Source organism: Pogoniulus pusillus, chromosome 8 (genome assembly GCF_015220805.1).
Source record: "Pogoniulus pusillus isolate bPogPus1 chromosome 8, bPogPus1.pri, whole genome shotgun sequence".
NCBI lineage: Eukaryota > Metazoa > Chordata > Aves > Piciformes > Lybiidae > Pogoniulus > Pogoniulus pusillus.
The window spans coordinates 8,194,182-8,216,424 of record NC_087271.1 but is presented as its reverse complement, the minus strand read 5'-3'; the positions used below and the strand labels follow the sequence as shown (position 1 = coordinate 8,216,424).

Here is a 22,243-nt window from a genome sequence, read left to right as displayed (position 1 = left end):
TTCACACAAAACTTGAAAGTGTTTTGACCTATTATTTTTTAATAAAAAATAGAGTTCCTACATAGAATCAAAGAATCAACCAGGTTGGAAGAGACCTCCAAGATCTTCCAGTCCAACCTAGCACCCAGCCCTGTCCAATCAACTAGACTGTGACACGAAGTGCCCCATCCAGTCTTTTCTTGAACACCTCCAGGGACAGCAACTCCACCACCTCCTTGTGCAGCCCATTCCAATGGCAAATCACTCTCTCTGACCTCCAAGATCATCCAGTCCAACCTAGTACCCTGCTTGTCCAATCAACTAGACTATGGCATGAAGTGCCCCATCCAGTCTTTTCTTCAACACCTCCAGAGACAGCAACTCCACCACCTCCCTGGGCAGCCCATTCCAATGGCAAATCACTCTGACCTCCAAGATCATCCAGTCCAACCTAGTACCCTGCTTGTCCAATCAACTAGACCATGACATGAAGTGCCCCATCCAGTCTTTTCTTCAACACCTCCAGGGACAGCAACTCCACCACCTCCCTGAGCAGCCCATTCCAATGGCAAATCACTCTCTCTGACCTCCAAGATCATCCAGTCCAACCTATCAGCTGGCCCTGTCCAATCAACTAGACTATGGCACTAAGTGCCTCATCCAGTCTTGTTTTGAACACCTCCAGTACCTGTCCTATAACCTGACCACACTGCATCAGGGAATGGCAATACTTTAAGTTCTTGTGATATTGTTTCATGTGACCTGAAATAGAATAAGGACTGGGATAAGCAGACTTTATGCAGCGTCACATCCTAGCACAGACCATTTTATAAGAGAAAAGGAATAAAGACTCCCACTGAAAAGCTGCTGATGTCAACAATCATTTATTCTGCTGTTGTTGACTTGCCCCCATCTAAATGACAGGGGCTTAGCTACCAACAGCATTCCAGCAGATCTTGTGAAACCCTGTGAAATTCTTGTCACATCAAAAGCCTGTGTGGAGCTCTGTGCTTTTGGCTTTAGTGTTCCTTTTTTTTTTTTTTTTTGTTACAAGCAACAAACAAGGAAATATTTATGCAATTATGAAGGAAGGCTTTTAAATTTTATTTATGTATTATTTTTACAACCACCCTTTTCCCAGCACTTCAGTTGGTTTTAAGCTGCATGTCTGAAGTTGGGGTGTACTTCAGGGTTGATGTCACATATAGTGCTCAAAAGCTTTTTCATCACGCTCTCCATGTTTTTGTGGTAGCTGCTAGTGAGGTTTCGGATGGCTTCTGTTGTTTGCTCTTCTATTTTAGCAGAGAGGTTACCTTGGGAGCCCATTACCTGAAAAGCAAAAGTCCTCTGAGCAAAATAAAGGGTTATATATGACTATGTTTATTGCACTTTTCTTCGTCACCGAGTGTAAACATAACACAAACACATCACAGGGCTTCCTAACAGTGAGGTATGATCTAGGTTGAACTGCATGCACAGAAACAGGTTAAAAGGGAACCCTTTCATATGCTCATTAGCAATGGGAATCACCCCTTGTAAGGGAAGTTTCCCAGCTTGCTGTGGTAACAGCACTGCACATGTTTTGTCTTCTATATAGCTCCTTTTCATTTGTTCTCTATTTTGATGTCTAGTCAGCTGAGTTCCATCGCCACTGTGCTTCGCTCAGCCTCACTGAGAGAGAACACGCATGGGTGTACAGGGTTAACCCTCCAGGGGGAGTAACCTTGAACCTGACCCTAGATGGTCTTGATCCCTCCCCAGGGGTGGGTCTGAACACTACCAGGTGATGGTTAGCCCACTCCCCCTTCCTGTCTAAAGATCCATAAAAGGAGGGGATTTCCTGTTTCTCGAGTGCAGTCAGTAGAGCATGAGACTCTTAATCTCAGGGTTGTGGGTTCGAGCCCCACGTTGGGCACCAAAGTAATTGTTTTGGTTCTAATTTGAATTCCCAGAGACTCAAATATATTTGATAGAACCAAATAACAATTTATAGAGTGCCCTTCCTTCTTCCCCCTTCTTTCCCAAAAGAAAGGAATTAGATGTAGAGAGAGGAAAAGGTAAACACACCCAAAGAAATAAATCTCACTTGATTTGGAAGTTAAAAAGTGTAACAATAAATTAAAAAGGTATCTGAGGTAGGGAAGTTACAAAGGTATAGGAAAGGGAAAACAAATATAAAATGTGTAGATCCAACCTGATTTTGATGGTGATGGCTTTATCTGCCTCCTGGGTGATGGCCACATGGTAAAACACATGGTGAGGCTGGTAAGCAGGGAGTGCAGAGAGAGAGAGAGAAGCAAAGTCCCCCTGCTTTTATGGATCTTTAAACAGGAAGGGGGAGTGGGCTAACCATCACCTGGTAGTGTTCAGACCCCCCCCCCCGGGAGGGGTCAAGACCACCTAGGGTCAGGTTCAAGGTTATTCCCCCTGGAGGGTTAACCCTGTACAATATTTTGTATTGATATTAAGAGGGAGATCCTTGATGACCTCAAATGTCAAGGGTGGTATGGGGCTGAAGACCAAAACATGGGAAAGCCTTCCTGACAATGCATGATTACAGTTTCAGAATACTTGAAATGTCTTCAGCAGCTAGTGATGTACAGCCCTCAAACAAGGTCTTTTAATGTTGCATTTCCTTATCTGGTGAAATACCAGACAGCTCCTGGCACACTTAATAACAGGACATTCGCTTAGAATTTAATTGACTCTAGGCTTGTTGAACATTTTAGCAAGGTTATGTTATAAACAGATGCACATGTTCCAAATCTGTGACTTTGTTCTCTCCTCCCCCACTGCCCCAACATCCCTTGAATTCTTCCCTTATGGAAAAATCTTTCCTATATCAGCAGAGAAACTGGTTTCCAGCTGAAGAATTCCATAGGGCAGGATGGAAGACGTGCTGACAGAGTAAGAAAGGAATAAGTAATGTGTTCTTGTTCCTGCCATGGGTCTCTGGGGTGTAATGGCAGCTGAAGCTAACCTGTGATGTTAGTGGGATACTTAGAGGATGACCACAAACAAGGGAGGAGTCATTAGCTTTATTCTTCTTGTAATTTCAGCCCAAATAGGTTCTTAAAGAAGGAGAAAAAGTTGAATTTTGATCTTTTGCACAAACTGCCTTTGCAATTCTACTTATTGGTACCTGGCAATGCAGTAAGAATGTTGTCCACAGTCCAGATGTGGAACACTTTCCAATTTGGAAGAAGTACAAGACATAGACATGATTGTAACGATTTTTAGCTGGCATTATATTTCAGCTTTTAGACCAATTGTAAGGGTTCCATGTGGAAAAGATTGTACAGCTTAGACCAGATTCATGAAGCTGGATTTTTTTTGCACTGCTTGAATGATATCCAGCTACTAACTTTTCTTCAGGTTTTTTAGAAGTATGATTAGTTTTAAGAAGAGCCTCTCTAGACTGGGAACCTGCTTTCTCAGTTCATACTAATACTGTAAATTGAGATAGTTGGTTCTTACACTTTTAATTTTCCTCCTCTTCCACCTCTTTCTTTAGAATTCAAAGACCCTTTCCTTGTCAGAATGCAGACAATGCTCTTGCTTAGTCTATGATTTCCTTTGACCTTGAGGGTCTGTCCATTATCTTGGCCATATTGGTTTTATGTCATTCCAAAGCTTCTAAAATGTTATATTGACTTGGAATCTACAAAATACAGAACTAGGCTGTGCATCTCCAGTGATTGGTGATCTCAGATCCGAAGCAAAAACACCATGAGCAATAACAACATTGATTTGAAACCCATCCTTAAACTTTTCTCTTAGAAAAAGATCTTGTGTATTGTCACTCTGACCTCAAAGTAGTCATAATTTTCTATTGCTGCTCTTGTTTTTTCTGGATTGATATAGAACATCACATAGTGTGAGGAAAATTTACACCATTTTGGATAGAACACCATAAAGTAAGAGGAAGAGTAGATAAATAAGATTGTGCTAAAGAATTAAAAAGAACTGTGTCTGAATACCTGAGTGTGGTGGTGGGCTTGATGGGGCAAACGTGGACTTATCCATGTTGGCTTGCATAGACATGTTCCCCTACTCTCCCTACTTCTGTGTTGGAGGAACACAACCATGGGAGGGGAGGGCAAAAGCCCTGGCTTCACCTGATATGGTGAAGCCTGGCAAAGTGCCATTCTGATTGGCTAATCTGTGTCCAATGCCTCATTAGTCTTGGGCTGGATATTGATAAAAAGGATAAGCAGGTAGCAAAAGGCTGCTGCTGCCTCATTTTGCATTCTGAATTTGCCTGGAGAGCTTACCAGGAAGAGGCTCTAAATGCCTGGACACGATCAGCCTGCACAGCCAGGCAGACTTTGTGTTGAGACTGCACATTGCAAGACATCCTGCACCTGAAAGTCTCCTGGAGATGCACAGATCGTCCAGAGGAGCCAGGAGACAAGGTCAGAGATTGTCTGCCTCCTTTCCCCAGAAGCCTGGGAAGAATCAAGTCCCAGTGGCCAAGACAGCGTTCCACATGCTTTGGGTACTGCCTGATTTATACTTTGTGAGTAAATATACTTAAAAGCCTCTTCCAGTACAATGTTTGTGTTTGCCACTTTAAGCAATAAGTGTTCTAGTTTTGCCTGTGCCCTGCATGCATAAAGTTCCAACCTGTGTGGTTTTGAACCTGTGAATAAGTTTTCTGGTGAGTTTAATGTTAATAAACAGTTTTCATAGTTATTAGCAAGAATTGCCTGGATATCAAAATTAATACAGACTATTAATTTTGCATAATCTGTTGCACTGAAACAGTAAATTGAATTGGGTGTCAAACTTCCTTCTGCAGTAGCTTAGCTGGAATCTTTGCCTTCCAGGAACAGGTTAATAATAATGATATTTGTCTGTGTAAATAAATGCTCAACATATATCTGGATCAATGCTGTGGTAGGCCTGATAAGATCAAAATAGGCTTAATACGTATCCTGGCTTACCCAGGCATGTTTTTTTCTGCTCCAGCAGAGAAGCAAGTGTGGGAAAAGAACACAAAGGAACCTGGAGCCACTAAGTCTAAGGGCTCCTGTAGTAAACAAGGTACACACACTTAGCTTGTGCCTGGCCTTGTGCCTTGTGAAAGCCTATGATTTTCCCAAATTTGGGTAAAGCAAGCCTATGATAGGTAAAGCAAGCCTATGACTTTGCCTAATATGGTAGGGTTTGGCTAACTGCCGTTCTGATTGGCTATTCTGTGTCCAAAGGGCAATTAACCTTGGCCCACATTGATGAAAAGAGATATGCAGGCAAATGCAGTGTGCTTTCTGTTGTAATCTGGTCTGCTCTGCTATTGCCTGCTGCCTTATTGTTTGCCTGGAAACACTACTGTTGTGAGTTTACCAGGAACAGGCTCTAAATACCTCCACACGATAGGCCTGCGTGGCCAGCGTGACATCGTGCCAAGACTGCACAATGCACGACACCTGAAACTCTCCTGCTAGGACTAAAAGCCCTGGACATACACAGATAGTCCAGAGGAGCCAGGAGGCAACATCAGAGATTGTCTGCCTCCTTTCCCCAGAAGCTTGGGAAGAATCAAAGTCTCAATGGCCAACGAGACAGAATTCACTGAAAGCGTTTGGGCACTGTCTGGGTCTGTGGCTATCCTTCATGAGTCAGTGATAATAATTTGTGAGTAAATACTTAAAAGCCTCTTTGTAATTCTCCATTGCCTTCTGCCATAAGCAGAAAGAGCTCCTTGAGTCCAACTAGTGGGAAAGCAGCATACTGACCACAAGTGGCATTTGACTGCGGGGATCAGTTCAATTAGCATTTATGTGTTTTTCTGGTTATTACTAGATCTAGGTATTATCCAGAATGTTTCCATGACCATGTAAGAACCTCAATACTATTAAAATTAGTGGTCAGGGGTGGTGAGAGTTCTGAATAGCAAAATGAGTAAACAATATTAATTTTGGGGGAAAAAAGTCATCTCGAATTAATTAATTTCCCCTTTGCAGCAATCAGGGAACATGAAGCAGCTCTGCAATAACCTTGTACAACTTGCTGTCCTTTGAGGAGCAATGTGTGCTGTCCTGCTTGTGTGAAAAGTTCAGCCAGCAAACAGTGCCCCTTCCCTGCAACTTCAGTTTTGTTTGTGAGGGAAAAAAAGAGAATGTGTTCATACCAAAGCAACATCTTTCCTTTTCTGCTGTTTCAGATCTAAAACAAGAAGTCTAACTTGACTGAAAGATGGACAAATTTTAGAAGGATTTTGACTTTAGTGTCAATGAAGATCAGAAATTGTACATATGAGAAAATTCTATGTGGCCTGGCTATATGCAAGTGTATCTGGGGGCTAGCAGTTAGAGACTTTCTGTGTGTATCTGCTCCTAAAGCTTGTGATGTCTGCAGGAAAATGTTTTATGTGATTGACTGAAAGAACAGGTTTGTAAAACAGTTTTAATTTGATTTCTTTGGTAGTTTTTATTTGATTTCTTTGGTTTTATTTGTGTCTGCTTTTGTGCATGTAATTTCTTTGCCTTTGCACAAAAAAAGCAGGGCAAAAAAACCCACAAGCCAAGAACAAAAACATGAGGGGAAGGTTACCAAATGAAAAGAGAATGGTGTGTGAAGCTACTAGAGAAGCACTAAAGAAAACTACAAGATCATAAAATCATAGAATGGTTTATGTTGGAAGAGACTTCAAAATTATCTAGTTCCAGCCCTCCACCAGAGGCAGGAATACCCTCCCATTAGAACAGGTCACTCAAGGCCTCATCCAACCTAGACTTGAACACCTCCAGGAAGGGAGCATCCACAACCTCCCTGGCAACCTGTTCCAGTGTTTCACCAGTACATATAGAATCACAGAATCAACCAGGTTGGAAGAGACTTCCAAGCTCATCCAGGCCGACCTAGCACCCAGTCCTGTCCAGTCAACTAGACCATGGCACTAAGTGCCTCATTCAGTCTTTTCTTGAATGCCTCCAGGGACGATGCCTCCACCACCTCCCTGGGCAGCCCATTCCAATGGCAAATCATGAGAATGACAGCCAGACCATTTTTACTATGAAAATGTAGTGAAAAATTCTGAAGGCCTGATGATTTCAGTTCATCAAAGATTCCATCTTGTATGCAGTCAAAAAAGCTAGCTAAAGTGGAACAGAAGTAGGAAGACTTTTAAATCTTTGACTTCTGTAAAGGGTTAACTCTCCTGGGGGAGTGGTCTTGACTCTGATCCCAGGTCTTCCTAACTCATCCCAGGTGGTGGGTCCGACCCTTTCTCCAGGTGTAGTGGTTAGCCCACTCCTGCTTCCTGTCCTTCTAGGATCTTCCTGTTTCTTTCTCTCTTACCCTGCCTCCCTCCCTGACAGCATCATCATCATCCTGTTCCTGCTACTCTTTGTTTTACCACGTAGCCATAATCCACAAAGCAAACAAAACCATTGCCATCAATCTGGTTATATTTGTATATTTTGTATCTTGTTTTCCCTTTCCTATACCTTTCTTGTAACTCCCTTACCTCAAATACTTTTTATTTAGTGTCATTCTTTTCTCTTTCAACTTCCAAATCGAAGTGAGACTATTTATTTGTGTGTGCTTTACCTTTTTGCTCTCTACATCTAATTTCTTTTCTTCTGGAAAAGGGGGAAAGGGGGAAAGGCATCTTATAATAATAAATATTATAATAATAAATTGTTATTGCATCTATGAAATATATTTGAGTCTCTGGGAAATTTAAACTAGAACTGAGACACCTTCCTCTACATCTAATTTCTTTTCTTCTGGAAAAGGGGGAAAGAGGGAAAGGCATCTTATAATAATGAATATTACACTAATAAATTGTTATTGCTTCTATGAAATATGTTTGAGTCTCTGGGAAATTTAAACTAGAACTGAGACACCTTCCTCTACATCTAATTTCTTTTCTTCTGGAAAAAGGGGAAAGAGGGAAAAGCATCTTATAATAATGAATATTACACTAATAAATTGTTATTGCTTCTATGAAATATATTTGAGTCTCTGGGAAATTTAAACTAGGACCAAGATGCCTTCCCTGAAACATCCACCTTGCTGAAACCTCCAATCTCGAGATGGGGATGAGGTCTATCTGGTGTTAAAGAAAGAGGATCCGAAAGTATTTTATCCTTAGAGATGTGTCTTCAGAAGGCAAGCATGAATCAGATAGAGAACCTGGGCAATTTTAGTGGTGGAGTCTACAATGCCTTCCATAAATGCTTTCAGAGCCTGTGAACAAGCCAGAACGAAGCATATACACTTTATAGGGGCTACGCCTGTGATTAATCAGTATGACCATGTTGGTTTGCAGAAGAGTCCATGTAAAACTGTTTGAAGCAAACAGTTCTACCCTTGAACAGATTGACAGGATAAAAGAACAGATGCAGGTTTCTTACTTACATTTGTTTGCTTGTTTCTGAACTCCTTCTCCCTCTGTAAGCGGTAGTGATCTATCTCGGCTGTGGCTTCTTCTTTGGCCTGCCTTAGCCTCTTTGCCTTTCCTAACAGTTGGAAGAAAGAGTGACATGACACTTGTCATTGAATCCCAAAAGGTGAATCTCTCTAAATCAGAGAGATTTTCTGTGGCATAGGAAACCAGACAAAGCTTTGAGCAAAGTCAACAGCAGCTTTATTTGTACCAAATTGGTCAGAGGCATCAAAGTGATCTAGGCAGGGTACTTTTTGATTGAAAGAAGGTCATGCAAGTAGCCCTCTTCTGGGACCAGCTCCCTGTGTGAGAGCACACATCAAATGAAAATCTTCTTGGTTTGGTAACAACAGAAGTCTTCAGCAAGTGCACATTTTCTCATAACAAAAATGCAGGCATTTTTTAATATATATATATATATGTATAAAATCACAGTCTGGTGTTTAAATACATTTCTATCTTCCCTTCATCAGTGCTAGTAGCAGCCAGATAACAGATTTTAGTTGTCACTGATGGGAAAAGACATTATTCTGTAAGATTTGCTGTATTGATTGGTTGCCAACATCCCTTCATCCCACACCAACTGGATTCTGCTTAGAGCTGGCAGACTTCCAAAGTTTTGCACTATATGTCTTAACTACTATCAAACCAAGTTGCAACCTCCAGGCTTTGTCCTCTTCTCTCCCACTCTGGTCTCCATAGGATTGTTAAAAGTAGAAGCAAGAGGAAAAAGGAGGTCAGTGGTATTCTCTACCAATACAGGAAAACATGAAAGTGATTAAAAAGCCTTTTCTCCCCTTTTCCTCTTAAACAGGATGGTGATCTGTAAGGTGGCTCGATAACATAGTGATGTTCACCATGAGCAAGTTTGCTCATGACACCAAGCTGTGTGGTGCAGCAGACACACCAGAGGGAAAGGATGCCATCAAGAGGAAAACCTGGACAGGCTGGAGAGGTGGGCACAAGCCAACCTCATGAGGTTCAACAAGACCTAGTGCAAGGTCCTGCATCTGGGTCAAGGCAATCCCAAGGGCAAATCCAGGATGGGCAGTGAGTGGCTGGAGAACAACCCTGAGGAGAGGGACCTGGGGGTGCTGGTGGATGAGAAGCTCAACAGGAGCCAGCAGTGTGCACTTGCAGCCTGGAGGGCCAATCAGATCCTGGGTTGCATCAGGAGAAGTGTGGCCAGCAGATTGAAGGAGGTGACCCTCCCCCTATACTCCGCTCTGGTGAGACCCCACCCAGAGTACTGCATCCAGTTCTGGCACTCCCATTACAAGAAGGATGTGGACATGCTGGAGTGTGTCCAGAGAAGGGCCACTGGGATGCTCAGAGGGCTGGAGCACCTCTGCTATGAGGACAGACTAAAAGAGATGGGGCTGTTCAGTCTGGAGAAGAGAAGGCTCTGAGGTGATCTCCTTGTGGCCTTCCAGTATCTGAAGGGGGTCTACAAAAAAGCTGGGGAGGGACTTTTTAGGCTCTCAGGGAGTTCCAGGACTAGGGGGAATGGAGCGAAGCTGGAGATGGGTAGGTTTAGGCTGGATGTGAGGAGGAAGTTGTTGGGCATGAGAGTGGTGAGAGCCTGGAATGGGTTGCTGAGGAAGGTGGTCGAGGCCCCGTCCCTGGAGGTGTTTAAGGCCAGGCTGGATGAGGCTGTGGCCAGGCTGATGTAGTGTAGGGTGTCCCTGTCCGTGGCAGGGGGATTGGAACTGGCTGCTCCTTGTGGTCCCTTCCAACCCTGACTGATTCTATGAATAGTTACTTTGTGTTAAGTCCTAAGGTTCTGTCAAATCAAACCCTTGTTAAGCCTGGGCATTAGGTCCTGGGTCTAGCAGGGGTGTTCTGTAAAAGATAGGGGAGAAAGGGGAGACAAGCATTAGTTTTTTTCTGATTTCTTTTCTCCAGGCTCATGCATCACCTTGGTTACAGCTCTGCTGGCCTTCTGAAGCCTTATCAGATGTGGCATACAGCAATCTGCTTCCACTGAGCATGGTGCAACGAGGAAGGTGAGTCTTGAGAGGAAGACTGTTGGTTTTGATACGTCTAAAATTCAACAAAGGCCTGGGTAAAATGCCTGATCCAGTAGTAAACTGTTTGCCCACTTGATGACTCCTTCTGAGGTCATTATCTGCAAATGAGGGAGTAGAAACGGAGAGGTTCCCGAAATGTGAGTTTCCTTTTCAACTCTTGGTTCCTGGACTGATGTTGTGGTTCTGCTGCGGTGGGACCTAGGGCGTGTGATCGTAGCAAAAGCATTTTACAGGAAGGAGTGAGCTAGTATGGCACTAGATAGCTTTACTGACTCCCAGATTGCCAGTGCAGTGCTCTCTTTTTTTAGCTAATATATTTCTCAGTGTCTTTTTGCCACCAAGGTGCTGATTGTGTGTAAAAGGGCAGAGAGACAGTTTAAAGCCACCAATGTGCTTTCTCAGAGTTTTAGTCTGCTTTGTAGGAGCTGATTCTGGGCTCCTCAATTCAAGAGAGATGTTGAGGTGCTGGAACATGTCCAGAGAAGGGCGACAAAGCTGGTGAGAGGCCTGGAACACAAACCCCGTGAGGAGAGGCTGAGGGAGCTGGGGGTGAGCAGCCTGGAGAAGAGGAGGCTCAGGGGTGACCTCATTGCTGTCTACAACTACCTGAAGGGATGTCGTAGCCAGGTGGGGGGTGGCCTCTTCTCCCAGACAAGAACCAGTAGAACAAGGGGACACAGTCTCAAGTTGTGCCGGGGAAAGTATAGGCTGGATGTTAGGAGGAAGTTCTTGCCAGAGAGAGTGATTGGCATTGGAATGGGCTGCCCAGGGAGGTGGTGGAGTCACCATCCCTGGAGGTGTTGAAGCAAAGACTGGCTGAGGCACTTAGTGCCATGGTCTAGTTGACTGGATAGGGCTGGGTGCTAGGTTGGACTGGATGATCTTGGAGGTCTCTTCCAACCTGGTTGATTCTATGATTTTGTGATTCCCTCAGCTCCTGATACTCAGTGTCTGAAGTTCTGGGGACCTGTACACCTCAGGCTGCACCAGGGGAAATTTAGGCTGGTGGTGAAGAGAAAGTTCTTCACTGAGAGAGTCATTAGATACTGGAATGGGCTGCCTGGGGAGGTGGTGGAGTCGCCGTCCCTGGAGCTGTTCAAGGCAGGATTGGACGTGGCACTTGGTGCCATGGTCTAGCCTTGAGCTCTGTGGTAAAGGGTTGGACTTGATGATCTGTGAGGTCTCTTCCAGCCCTGATGATACTGTGATACTGTGATACATGTGAAGTGATGGATTTGTGTAAGAGCCTGACTTTGGTCTGGACAGCAAAAACTGCTTTAGTTCTGTATCTTGAAGTTTCCCTTAGTCTCCTCTCCAAATTTGGAGCTGATCAGCTTTTTATAGAACTCTCCTTGGGAGCGAAGCCGGGGGCTGATTCTCTGGAGCTGGAAGTTGCGAGGAGTGACTGCAATGAAGCTCTGCCAATTTTACCAGCTGAGGAGCTGGATCGCTATAGCAAATTAAATTATTTCAAAATCAGTGGGGTTTTAATTTCAAATTCCATCTGGGGGGCCATCTGTAGTAAATATGTTGACTATTTGGCCAACAGATAGATAAATACATCCATTTAAATGCAGAGAATGGGAAGAGATTAACTGCAAAACACCAGTTCATTTGCCTCTGACAACACAACTAGGGAACCAAAACCCACATATATATATATACATGTAAGTGTCAGATCTTGGCAGTGCACTGGAGGAAGCACAACATATAGGGTGTCACTGTAGGGTGGCAGCTATTTCATTTTCCCCTGATGCCTTCAGGATTGGCACAGCAGGAACGTGCTGCTTCCTATTTAATTAAGTGGAAAAGCTGTGAGTAAATTACTGCTACTTCAACAATGTTGTGGGCAGAATCGGCAACTGCCAACATATGCGATGGTGCATATGCTCCACCTGATCAAGTTAAGCAGAAACTAGAGCTTAACCTGCTGTCTCAAGAGAAAGAAACCAAAATTAATTAACCCATCTGTTATTAACTACTTGTTTGCAATACAGGATTGCCTTTTCAAAGGCTTACAGATCTTGATGGGATTCTCTCTAGAGTGCAGCTCGGTCAAAAATCAAACTTTACACACTGAAGAGTGGTGGAGTGTGCCAGTTTGAGCCTAGCTGGGATGTTTTGGGGAGAAGAGTTAGATTATGGGCTGTGAAAATGAAACAATGGTGATGTCTACTTCGCTCATAGGCTTGCTGAGATGTGTAAAAACAAGAACATAAACATAGATAACAGAGTTGCTCTCTGGCTGCCTGCACTTCTCTCTCTAACCTGCTAACTAATCTCTCTACTTCCTAACCTCCCTGGGCGATTCTCCAAACTCACTTTGAAGGCAAGGCAAAATCTGGGACAAGGTGGAGGGGTGGAAAGGAGGTGAAAAGGTGGTTGAGATCCTCTCCTGGAGACTCTGGTTGTTATGTTTCTGTATTACTTTTTAATTGTATATTTCTGTATACAGCTGTATATATATATATATATATATAGTAAGTACCTGCTAAGCTGAAAATATAAAGCCTCATTCTTTAATTCCCAGCTCAGCTGAGTCTAGTCTGGGTGATTTTCTTAAGTGGGGGTGGGTGGGTAACACCCAAACCATCACACAGAGCATTGAAATTCAGCCAAAAGCATTCAGAAAGAGAGCAAGAATTACATGAGAAGAGGCAAACCAACCTGGTCTTGTGAGGCTTCCTCTAGGATCATAAAGGTAAGGTACAGAAAGCTGCAAGTTTGAAGAGACTTGTATATTTCTGAATATACTGTAGATACCTGCTTGTATATTGTGCTAAGCTGTAAATATAAAGCTTCATTCTTTAATTCCCAGCTCAGCTGAGTCTAGTCTGGGTGGTTTTCTTAAGGCTGGGGTGGGGCAGGCAGGTAACACCTAAACCATCACACATAGCATTTAAATTCAGTCAAGAGCATGCAGAAAGAGAGCAAGAATTATATGAAGGAGAGGCAAGCCAACCTGATCTTGTGATGTTTCCTCTAGGATCATAAAAGTAAGGTACAGAGACCTGCAAGTTTGAAGAGACTTGTATATTTCTGTATATATTGTAAGCACCTGCTTATGTAATGTGCTAAGCTGTAACTATACAGTTTCATTCTTTAATTCCCAGCTCAGTTGAGTCTAGTCTGGATGATTTTCTAAAGTGTGTGTGTGGGGGGGGGGGCAGGTAACACCCAAACCATCACACAGAGTATTTAAATTCAGCCAGGAGCAGGCAGAAAGAGAGCAAGAATTACATGAGGGAGAGGCAAGCCAACCTGATCTTGTGATGTTTCCTCTGGGATGATAAAGGTGAGGTACAGAGACCTGCAAGTTTGAATAGACTTCTGCCCAAAAGGGCATGCTGTGGGGCCCAAGTTTCCTGGTGTGCCTTTGTCCCTCCTTCTCACCCCTGAAGCAGCAAGGCACTTGTACTGTGCCTGGTTTTGGTGTCTGCTGTTGCCCATGGTTATGATAGCTGACAGCCTATACATGTCTGGCCATCATGTTAAATTGCCCAAATCTTAACCAATTTGCTTTACAACTCAGCACTGTATTGGATTTTCTTACCCAACATTGGCAGGCTCTATTAATGTAGGGAAAGGCTGTACTCTTCTTTCTAGGTTATTTCTCTGGTGTCAGTAAAATATCTAGCTCTTCTGAAATCCAAAAGGATTGCTGGAGTTCTGTAGAGTATCACACAGTATCATCAGGGTTGGAAGAGATCTCATAGATCATCAAGTCCAACCCTCTACCACAGAGCTCAAGGCTAGACCATGGCACCAAGTGCCACGTCCAATCCTGCCTTGAACAGCTCCAGGGATGGTGACTCCACCACCTCCCCGGGCAGCCCATTCCAGTGTCCAATGACTCTCTCAGTGAAGAACTTTCTCCTCACCTCCAGCCTAAATCTCCCCTTGCGCAGCTTGAGGCTGTGTCCTCTCATTCTGGTGCTGCTCACCTGAGAGAAGAGAGCAACCTCCCCCTGGCCACAACCACCCCTCAGGTAGTTGTAGACAGCAATAAGGTCACCCCTGAGCCTCCTCTTCTCCAGGCTAACCAATCCCAGCTCCCTCAGCCTCTCCTCGTAGGGCTGTGCTCAAGGCCTCTCACCAGCCTCATCGCCCTTCTCTGGACACACTCAAGCATCTCAATGTCCCTCCTAAACTGGGGGGCCCAAAAGTGAACACAGTGTTTGGGTTATTCAGACCTTGCAAGGAAAAGACAGCATTGTTGCATCCTGATTTGCTTAAATAGTAAGTATCTTACTTTCCAAAACCTGCTGTGGTAAACTTGGCTTTCTGTTTTCAAACATAGCTCCTAAGCTACTAGCTGAATTTCTGCATACAAAGCACTTGCCAACAATTAATCATGCTTCCTCTGAATAAGACCATTTCAGTTGTCTTCAGGAATGTCATATAGACTGCAAAATGGGATGTAGGAATGCTCATTTTGAGAAGGCTGTTTTGAACTTTGAATAAAATACAATAGAAGCAGCTGCTCAGTATGTAGAGTTTTTCCAGTAGAGGGGAAAAATATGCTCTGGATGCTATCCAACAGACCACCATGAGTGTAATTCTGTTTATAATATCTCTGTTTGATGAACACTTTAAATCTGATTTCCTGAAATCTTTCATCCAAATTTTCACTTTATTAAGTACCATAAATTCAAGCCAAGATACAGGAATCTATAGGAGAACAAGTTTGGCTAAATCCAGTGTTGAGGACACATTTGTTTCCTTTGTTTTACCCAAAAGGATTTTCAGGAATGGGTGTCTTGGCTTGCTGAGTAAAACTGATAGATAAAGCAGTGCTCTGCATAAAAGGCCAAAGGATGGCAGATTGCTTCATTTGTTATTTAATCAATTAAATGGTGTCAGCCTTGCATGTCTGCATTTACCAGCAAACCTTGGGTAATTTTCAGGTGCACATAACATTGGCCAATGCAACAGTATAGCTGTTAGGAGCCAGGAGAAAGGGTGTTGAGCAAGAAGTCTGGGAAAAAAAAGTATGCAGAGGAGCTTTAAAACCATAATTTTTGTAGTTTCATGTCTATAAATGTCATTTTGTTTGCTAATTTTTCTGTTATCCAAGGAGGAGCTTGCATTATGAACAGCTGCACACAACAGCAAAACCTAGGCCTTAGCTGTTTATATACAATGTTATCTGTGTTCACACTACATTTTGATCTGGTTATGGGAGTATCAACTGTAAACACCAAAGGGTTTGCATAAGAGGAGTTTTGCTAATCACATTTCCTTGAAAAGGACTGTTCCTGGTTGTGCCTGTGAACAATCTGCTTTTAATCCATCTCATCCAACAATGGGAAGAGAATAATCGGACTTGACAATGGAAAGAGGGTAGTCAGACTTGTTCCTCTCATTCCCATGATGGTATTGTGCAATGACTGTGGTGACAAAGGTACAGTTAAGCAGGGATGGGTCCACCTTAGTAGTGGCTGGATTGGTTCATTGCTTTCACTTGCAGCCCTGACCTGCAGAGTGTGAGGCTTTGAGCAGAAGCTAGTGACCTTAACCAGTACCAGGTGGATCTGGGCTGGCATTCTCTGGGCTGAAGCAGGATGTCCTTGCCTTGTTTTGCTGAACTGTGTGCACAGGTCAACCAATTGCTCTGCTTACATTGGCTGTGTTTTGTGTGTTTCGTTTTAGCTTAGTTTTTATGCTCAGAGATGACCTCTGCAATTCTTTATGCTGATCTAACTGCAGACACATTTTGGAGAAGAGAATGGTGAAGTGATTCTGGCTTGGCACAAATGGGCTTGGCACTAAAAGAATCCTTTTTCTCCTTGTCCTACACTGTTTAAGTTGTGCTGGTATAGTTAAGTGTCTAAGCTGGCATAGTGGCATTGCTAAGAGAAATATTGAGATATTCAAGGACAATATGAAAACTTTTTAGTTTGCTTTTGGTGGGTGGGGTGGGTTTTGTGTGTGTTTTCTTTTTTAATTTAGTATTGTAGCTTTTTGTTGTCAGCCTCTTGGAAACTTGAACCCAGCAATTATTTTCTAGGTATAATTGTGTAGTTAGATGAGCTGTAACGCTTGGTTTAGCACAAAATCCAGGGTGGACTAGTCCTTATAAAATCCTAAATCAGTAAGGTCTGGCTTTGTTTGTGTGATCCTAAGATCTAGAATTCACAGGAGCTTTGGCATTCATAGTCTAGTAGAAACTGGTGATAGTATTTAACATGAATGGAAAGATCCACCAGAGTCTTTAGGCTGTAGATGAATCTGCTGCTACGTTGGTTATTTACACTTTTTGCCCTTCATCTGCCATACCTAGGAATAAAACCTCTCAGAAATACAGAGCTGGTGAGGCTGGAAGGAGCCTTTGGGGTTCACTCCAAATCCCTGCAGCTCAGGGAGAGGGACCTGAGGGTCCTGGTGGAGAGGTGAATAACCATGAGCCAGCAATGTGCCCTTTTGGCCAAGAAGGCCAGTGGTATCCTGGGATACTGTAGAAGGGGTGGTTAGTGGGGCAAGAGAGGACCTCTTCAGTGGAAGGGACTGAGAAAGCAAGGAGATGACTCAATGTGAGTTATGCTATCCCAGCAATCCACTCTTTATTGAGAGCATCAGGCTTCAAGTCACAAAGCACAGACTTTTCAGTTAGGGTGAGGAAAGTGAGTGCATGCAGCGTGCAATGTGGTACTGTTCACTAGCATCTGGTGCATCTAAATATTTGAACATGCATAATCTTCCCTACTTGTGGTTACTGCAAAAGCATTTAGTGCACCTAGATATTGGAGTTTGCATATTCCTCCTATTTCCCTCCTACTCTGCACACAGTCCCACAGAAGCTGTTTATCAGAAGGCTCAAGGACAAATTCCTCTGAGCTTCTTCACACACAGTGCTGTGGTTTACTGCAGCTCCAATGCTCAGACCTCACATCCGAGGCTTGATTGCACAAGCTTCTAGGGGCTCATGCCCCCTATTTTTCAGCCAGCTCCCATCACTCTTCCCCATCCACTCCACCTTGGTGAGGCTGCATCTGGAATATTGTGTCCAGTTCTGGGCTCCTCAGTTCAAGAAGGACCCTAGGTAACTGCTTGAACAAGTCCAGTGCAGAGCCACAAAGGTGATTAAGGGAATAGAACATCTCTCTTGTGAGGAAAGGCTAAGGGAGCTGGAGCTCTTCAGCCTGAAGAAGAAGAGACTGAGAGGTGACCTCACTCCTCTTCAAAAATGTGTAACCAGTGAGTGTTGGGAAGGTGGGACCAGGCCCTTCTCAGTGATGTCCAGTGACAGGACAAGCAGCAATGGGTGCCAGCTGGAGCATAGGAGGTTGCACCTAAACATGAGGAAAAACTTTTTACTGTGAGGGTAACTGAGCTCTGGAACAGGTTACACAGAGAGTCTGTGGAGTCTCCTATGGAGATGTTCACAACCCACCTGAATGCATTCCTATGTGACCTGCTCTGGATATTCATCTCTGGCAGGGGAGTTGGACTGGATGATCTTTTGAGATCCCTTCCAAACCCTAACATTCTATGACTCTCTAATCTCTAAACCCCTAATGTTCTGTGATATGTGAAGATGAAGACTCCACAGTCTTTCTGGGCAGGCTGTTCCTGGGTTTCATCTCCTTTACAGTTTTCTAATGTCCTTTAAGTGGATGCCTTTATAAAGAGTCTGTTTCTGTCTTGTTTACCTCCCTCCAAAGCCTCCAGAATTATTTTCCATACTAATTTTTATAATGGAAAAAGAAGTTTTTCCTTAAAAAGTGATACAGAATTAAGTCATACTGATGAAATATTTTTTTTTCTCTAAACGTTTTTCCTGGTAGCAAAATTCTTCATAGCTATTTCTATGTAGCTGCTGAGTAACTCCTACCAGTGGATTAGATCAGTGTTGAACTAAGCATAGGCAGTGGTTTTAATTCAAGTTTCTGACTTGGAGGAGTCTGAAAGATGTTTCATCTGGAAGGAGCTTTGTGCTTATAAGTCTCTCTGTGCAGGGCTGCAGTGATGAGAGGGGAATGTGTGGAGTGAATGTGGTTGTAACTGGATTCTGAAAGACACTTGTCTTTGGTTATTACTTCTATGTTTCAATGATACTTTTGATTTTTGGAGTTAATTTACAATCCTTCATTTACAAAACCTCTTTTAAAGTGGCTTGTTTGGGAAAAAAAAGAAAGCTAAATTGACTTCTTTTGATTTAAAAGCAAAGGCTGATGAAGTGAAAACATAAACCTCCCCTATACTATATCCAACATCCCCCCCTCAAAAAAAACCCAAAAACCCAACAACAAACAAAAAACTACCAAAATTAAAGGAAAATCAGCTTCAAGCTATCATGCTGGAACGTGTCCAGGGAAGAGCTATGAGGATGATCAGAGGGCTGGAGCACCTCTCCTATGCAGGCAGACTGAGAGAGTTGGAATTGTTCAATTTGGAGAAGAGAAAGCTCCAAGGAGACATTATTGTGGTCTTCCAATATTTGAAGGGAGCTACAAGAAAGTTGGTGAGGGAATTTTTAGGATGTCAGGTAGTGATAGGACTGGAGGTAAAAGATCCAAGCTAGAGGAGGGTAGATTGAGATTAGATGTTAGGAAGAAGTTCTTCACCATAAGGACAGTGAGACACTGGAGCAGGTTGCCCAGGGAGGTGGTGGAAGCCCCATCCCTGGATGTTTTTAGGGCCAGGCTGGATGTAGTTCTGAGAAACCTGATGTAGTGGAAGGTGTCCCTTCCCATGGAGATCTTTGCATGCTTTGCCCTTGACACTTAAGCATTTGGTGAACAAGGTGTTTATTTTAAATTGGACATTTAATCACTTGCTGGTTACTCATGGCGTGTAGTAAGACTAACATGAGGACAGACTGAAGGAGTTGGGGCTCTTCAGTCTGCAGAAGAGGAGGCTCCAAGGTGACCTTCTTGTAGCCTTCCAATATTTGAAGGTGGACTACTAAAAAAAGCTGGGGAAGGACTTTTTAGGCTCTCAGGGAGTGACAGGCCTAGGGGGAATGGAGCAAAGCCGGAGGTGGGTAGATTCAGACTGGATGTGAGGAGGAAGTGCTTCACCATGAGAGTGGTTGGAGCCTGGAATGGGTTGCCCACGGACGTGATTGAGGTCCCATTCCTGAATGCATTTAAGGCCAGGCTGGATGGGGCTTTGGCCAGGCTGGTCTAGGGTAGGGTGTCTGTGCCCATGGCAGGGGGTTGGAGCTAGATGATCCTTGTGGTCCCTTCCAACCCTGACTGATTCTATGATTCTAACATGAATGATCTATTGACAGTGACTGTGGTGTTACCAAGGTGTTAATTCTCCCTTTTTTTTCCATATATATATATATATTTTTTTTTTTTTAAGCCCAGCTGAGATTAGAAGGCAAGTCACTAACTCTTGCAAGAAAAGAGGAACACTGGAAAATTTATGCAAGATCTGAGGAGCAATAAAAAAACGTAGAGTCTGGTCCTGTAGAGCTGGCAGCCAGGGGCACGTAGGTTTAAATAGCTGAGGAAGGCCATAATGGCACTACTGGCATTGAGATAAACATGAATCACTCTAGCTGACAGGATGAATATAACAAAAAAATCCCTTGTTTAACATAAAAAGGTGTATGATGTGCATGCACATACATGCACACAATTTTAAGCACAGTCTGAATACTCAGATATGGCTAAATGCCTGGCACATGTCAAGGCACAGCATTGGTGCAAGTGAGAAGAAAGAATGGGAGCAGCACTGCTGTGACATACACAGATGGAATAATGCTGTTTCCTCTGAGCTGCTTTCTTTGATTCTGAGGAGTTGAGAGCTACAGAAAAAGCAGGCCAACTACTTACTTTTCTTGGCTTCTTCCAGTTTGTCCTTGGCACGTTTTTCTGCCTGCAGAAGCTGCTGGATTCCCTGAGACTGGCTGGTCATGCTGATCGCTGAGGCTGCTGCACTTCTGCAGGCACTGGAGCTCAGAGAGGGTTTTATACAGCTGCCAGGCTCTGCCCTTTGTGTTTTGTTGTTCTGTCTGTTATTAAAACAGCCTTCCAGACTGTACCAACCCAGCTGGCTCTGCCTGGATTGCTGCTGGGTGAAAAGGCCTGCTATTGCACTCACATAAACAGAGCAGCAAGGTTGAAAGGAGTGTTCTCCTTCCCCAGGGTCGCAGAAAAGCTGGTGCCTGACTGATACATTGGGAAAAGAAGAGAAAGGCAATGCAAGTGGCTTGTAGCTTAATTAATTTGTATTTTACTTTTTGCTTGCTGAAACAATCTCATCAGAGGAAATGGGGGGGGGGGAGGGGGGAACACTGTTTCTTGGAATGTCCTCTGAATAATTCCTAGGATTGCGAAGAATTGGACTCGGACAAGAAATGCTTTTGGTTGCACATAGTGAACTGGTTGTAGGCTTCTCTTTGGTGTTACTTCTTCTAGACTGTCTCACCAACCTGATCTCCTTTTATGATCAGGCTACTCACCTGGTTAGTGTGGGGCAGGCTATGGATGAAGTCTACCTGGACTTCAGCAAAGCCTTTGACACTGTCTGCCACAACAAGCTCCTGGCAGAGCTGGCAGCTCGTGGCTTGGACAGATTCACTCTGTGCTGGGTCAAGAACTGGCTGGATGGCAGAGCCCAGAGAGTGGTGGTGAATGGTGCCACATCCAGTTGGCAGCTGTCACTAGTGGTGTGCCCCAGGGATCAGTGCTGGTCCTGGTCCTGTTCAATATCTTTATTGATGATCTGGACAAGGGGATTGAGTCCAGCATCAGTAAGTTTGCAGATGACACCAAGCTAGGAGCAGGTGTTGATCTGTTGGAGGATAGGAGAGCCCTGCAGAGGGACCTGGACAGGCTGGATGGGTGGGATGAGATTTAACAAGGCCAAGTGCAGGGTTCTGCACTTTGGCCACAGCAATCCCAAGCAGTACTACAGGCCACAGACAGAGTGGCTGGAGAGAAGACAGGAAGAAAGGGACTCTGGAGGTACTGGTAGATAGTAGCTGAAGATGAGCCAGCAGTGTGCCCAGGTGGTCAGGATAGTCAATGGAATCCTGGCCTGGATCAGGAACAGTGTGGCCAGTAGGACAAGGTAGGTGGTTATTCCCCTGTACTCAGCACTGGTCAGGCCACACCTTGAATGCTGTGTCCAGTTCTGGGCTCCTCAATTCAAGAGAGATGTTGAGGTGCTGGAATGTGTCCAGAGAAGGGTAACAAAGCTGGTGAGGGGCCTGGAACACAAACCCTATGAGGAGAGGCTGAGGGAGCTGGGCCTGTTTAGCCTGGAGAAGAGGAGGCTCAGGGGGGACCTCATTGCTGTCTACAACTACCTGAAGGGGCATTGTAGCCAGGTGGGGGTTGGTCTCTTCTGCCAGACAACCACCAACAGAAGAAGGGGACACAGTCTCAAGTTGTGCCGGGGAAAGTATAGGCTGGATGTTAGGAGGAAGTTTGTCCCAGAAAGAGTGATTGGCATTGGAATGGGCTGCCCAGGGAGGTGGTGGAGGCACCATCCTTGCAGGTGTTGAAGCAAAGCCTGGATGAGGCACTTAGTTCCATGGTCTAGTTGACTGGACAGGGCTGGGTGCTAGGTTGGAGTGGATGATCTTGGAGGTCTCTTCCAACCTGATTGATTCTGTGGTTCTTGACATCATTCATTTCTTAGAGGTTTGTTTACTTGAAAAAAAAATCTTCAGTGGAAATTAATACACTGGGACTAAAGTTAAAAATAATGTGTGGTGTCTGAGGTGTGTTCTGTGCTGTCAGCTTCCATGAGGAGGTGAGCACTGTGGTGGTGAGCTGTGGGATTAGATCTAAGGTCCAGACTCTTGGACTGGTGTTCTCTGTCTTACTTTTGAGTCCTAAGCCGTACAACAGTCATAGATATGTGAGCATGGCTGTAG

The 22,243-nt window shown here is 44.1% G+C and overlaps 1 protein-coding gene across 1 annotated transcript; it reads right to left on the bottom strand.

Annotated features, from left to right (window-relative positions):
• Positions 1–1,059: 1,059 nt before the first annotated feature.
• On the bottom strand, positions 1,060–20,316 carry ATP6V1G3 (ATPase H+ transporting V1 subunit G3). Its single transcript, XM_064148277.1, has 3 exons — positions 20,193–20,316; positions 8,347–8,447; positions 1,060–1,308 (listed from the first exon to the last, which is right to left on the bottom strand). Exons 1-3 carry the CDS (start codon positions 20,272–20,274, stop codon positions 1,135–1,137), a joined length of 357 nt encoding a protein of 118 aa, XP_064004347.1. The 5' UTR covers positions 20,275–20,316; the 3' UTR covers positions 1,060–1,134.
• Between the last annotated feature and the right edge of the window lie 1,927 nt (positions 20,317–22,243).